Raw genomic sequence first — 3,566 nt, forward strand, 5'->3', positions numbered from 1 at the left:
CCCAACGTCTCCGGTGTTGAAGAAGGCAAGAAAGTCGCCTCCGAACCGCGTATCTGGAACGGTTCCAGGAGCGAACGAAACAGTTGTCCCCTTAGAGCATCTTCAGTCGTTGGAGCCCCTAAGAATACCACCGAACCAAAAAAATTGGTGTCTTGGGGGCGAAATGCGTAATCCAGCCCAAATAGGAGTGCATGGGAGGGCATTCATTCCAACCAAAACTTTGTGAGGGAAATGATTAAGTGGGCCAAGAAAAATGACATGTGGGGAGACACAATTCGCCGAAACTTTCGCCGACGCCCCCAAGAGCCCCTCAACGCGCCGGGTTTTGTCTGGATTTGCCGACGCTATTTTGACGTCTTGGGAGGCGTTAGGGGTGTGGCTGGGCCGTTTTTTCGGCAAAAAGCGTCGCCGAGCCTAAAACCGCGCCTAAAAAGTGTCTTTGGGGGGGAGGGGGGCGTCCTGGGGGCGGGTGAAGATGCTCTTATTGGAGGCGTTTGGAACATGTTTGTGTCGAAGTTGAGCTGCGACGGTCATTGTTTCCACGCTCACGCATAAGAAAAACTTCAGAGATACGGGCAACATGGTTCCAGTTAGCCTGTGCTTCTGCTCACGGCAGCAATGGAATGACCATGACTTATCTCTGATCTCTTGTCATCTCCATCTTTCCTCTAAGTGCATGAAGATCCTGTAATCCACTGTAAGTTTCCTTTCATTGTTCGTCCTCGCACACTTCATCTGCAAATTTGTTACTACATGGAACCATGGATATCTCTGTCAGTGCAGGGTCAAGTTCAGAGCTGAATGGGTACAATGTCGAAAACACAACGCAGCAGTAACAGAGTTCCTCTGATTAACGCCCACAATGTGCTGTTACTAGGCATCCAAGTGTCACTATGGCTGTATCTTACAGGTGTGCGAGTGCAGGAGAAAAAGAAAAGAAACTTTGATCACCTATGCATTTCTGCCTATTTGAGTTAACGATCGATCGAATGAATGAACTATACTTGACTGTACTCCCAGTCCTTGCATACACCCACGTCTATGGTCATCGTCTTGTTCCCGCCCCCTTCTTTCCTCGGAGAGGACAGCACCCTGCAGCAATTCCGCATCGGCGACTGCAGGTTCATATCGATCGATCACCAGTCAGTATCACCTGATTCTGAATACGTACTGGTAGAAAGAAATGCCACGCATAAAAATGGCGGAGCGAGCATTACTTACCCGGTCCCATAGCCCGGGGTCAGGCTTCTTGAGCACGATGACGCTGTCGAGCAGCGCGTCCGGGTCGGGGATCCTCCACTGGCAAGGCGGCCGTACGTCGTTGCGGTGGCGCCACCGCTGGTACCTCGTCACGGTGGTCTCCCCGGTGCGCACCACCGTGCGCCGCGCCGACGCCAGGTAGTAGAGCGCGGGCCTCTCGCACTGGTTGCGCGCCAGGGGCCGAGTGTTGAACGCGTGCGCCTTGTAGTCCGCGCGCCGGTACCAGTTCAGGAACGTCCGCGTCGGCATCTCCATCTCCCGCGCCGGCATCACGCCCCTCGTCACCGTCACCACGAACCCCCACGCCACCGTCACCGTCCACCGGTTCGCCGCGTCGTAGCATATCGACTGCTGCATCACCCCCGCCGAGTCCAGCGTCACCGGCCCGTCGAACAGCCTCCGCAGAGCCGCCGGGCGCGAGCGCACGTTGGGGAAGAGAGGCCGCACTACGTCGAGGTGGTGCAGCGACACCAGCGGCGCCACCGGGTGGGCGGCGAGGAGGCCCAGGAGGTCACCGTACACGTCGTACTGGTGGAACCCCGGGTGCCTCGTGAGCGGCACGCCCAGCTCCGCCATGCACGCCTGGATCCGGTCGTCGCTCCCGTACAGCCACGGGTACCGGCGGATGCAGGCGTCCTGCATCCGCTCCAGCCTCGCCGCCAGTGGCTGGCTGATGGCGAAGCCGCCGCCGCCGAACGCCATCCCGTACGAGAAGAAGATGTTCTGCAGGTGGCTCTCGGAGGGGGAGCCGACGTAGTATGGCTGCCGGTGGTCGAGCCTTCCGAGGACGGCGAGGAGGTTGTCTGGGAGGAAAACCGTGTCGTCGTCGCCCATGACGAACCAGCGCACTCCTGGGAGCCCAAGGCGGAAGGTCTCGGAGACGATGCGGGAAATGCGGATGGCAGAGCGGTGGCCGCGCCGGTGCGTGTAGGGGAAGCCGGAGGTGTCAGAGGATATCTTGATGGCCGGCAGCCCCTCCGGCACCCTCGACCCCCGCACCCCTCGGTCCAGCCACACGAACCCCCGCATGCCTGAGTTAGGGCGCCACCAGATCTTAATGTACTCCTTCCGCTTCTCCCACATGCGCGCCGACGCCGCGATGCCGAACACCACGTGCTGCAGCGTCGTCGGCGTCGTCGACACCGTCACCGTGGCAGGTGGTGATGGTGGTGGCGTACTTGCTGTCGACACCAACGTGACCGTGGCGGGTCGTGGTGGCACCCTCGCCGTCGACACCACCGTGACCGCAGCGGGTGATGGTGGCATCCTCGCCCTCGTCACCGTGACCGTGGCGGGTGGTGGTGGCATCCTCGCCGTCTTCACCATGACCGTGGCGGGTGGACGTGGCATCCTCGCCGTCGTCACCGTGACCGTGGCGGGTGGTGGTGGCATCGTCGCCCTCGTCACCACCGTGACCGTAGCGGGTGGTGGAGGCATCCTCGCCGTCGACACCACCGTGACCGTGGCGGGCGTCATCCTCGCTGTCGGCACCGTGTCAATGGCCAGTGGAGGCGGCGTCCTCGGCGTCGATACCGTGACCATGGCAGGAGGCGGCGGCGTCGACGATGTATGGTTGTGGGCGGTGACGTGTGAGACGAAGGCGGCGGCCATGAGGCGATCATGTTCAGGCGGGCACGAGGAGGACAGAATGGCGTGCAGGGCGTAGAGGATATACAGAGCGGTGAGAGGGAGAAGCAAGAGGAGGATGAAGCGGAGGAAGGAGGCCACCAGGGTGTCCTTGCCGCCGCCGGAGCATGCCCCGGCGGCGGCCCTCATTGTCCGCGCCGTCTCCGGGCGGCCTCACATGTATTCTCGCCTCCCCGTGACACTGTTTAGCCGCCGTTGTCGTCGGCTTCTCCGGAGGCGGGTGGCGAACCGGATCGGCCGGAATCGTTGGGGGGAAATGCGGGCGAGATTTGGACGGGAAAAGAGGTTGGGATGGCGTGGGATCGAGCTCGCCGGGCCAGCGCGATCTCCTCGGCCGAGCCGAGCGCGTTGGTGGGACGAGGGGTTGGGCATTTTCGGTTCCTGCTCTTGTTGCGGCCGGTATGCTTTGCGTGCCTGCCGGCGCGCGTGCATGGATCGGATGCCCCGTTCTTTCGAGTACCGTGGAGGTGAGTTTAATTGCTACGGCCGATTCATCGTGGCCATTCAGTCCAATCGATGGTCCGTGGTGTCCAAAGAATTCGACGGCGCAGGGACAGTGCCATTTTTCTTCTTTCGGAAACTCAGGACCTTACGTTTTTTCCTGTTTTTTTAGAGCAACTCCAAAGGCGACCGATTTTGTCCACCTTTTATCCGTTTGG

General features: G+C 60.5%; 1 protein-coding gene across 1 annotated transcript; it reads right to left on the bottom strand.

Moving 5' to 3' along the window:
• Positions 1 to 826: 826 nt before the first annotated feature.
• On the bottom strand, positions 827 to 3,340 carry LOC123130796 (uncharacterized). Its single transcript, XM_044550605.1, has 2 exons — positions 1,222 to 3,340; positions 827 to 1,115 (listed from the first exon to the last, which is right to left on the bottom strand). Exons 1-2 carry the CDS (start codon positions 3,034 to 3,036, stop codon positions 999 to 1,001), a joined length of 1,932 nt encoding a protein of 643 aa, XP_044406540.1. The 5' UTR covers positions 3,037 to 3,340; the 3' UTR covers positions 827 to 998.
• Positions 3,341 to 3,566: the final 226 nt, after the last annotated feature.

Source organism: Triticum aestivum, chromosome 6A, assembly GCF_018294505.1.
Source record: "Triticum aestivum cultivar Chinese Spring chromosome 6A, IWGSC CS RefSeq v2.1, whole genome shotgun sequence".
Taxonomy (NCBI): domain Eukaryota; kingdom Viridiplantae; phylum Streptophyta; class Magnoliopsida; order Poales; family Poaceae; genus Triticum; species Triticum aestivum.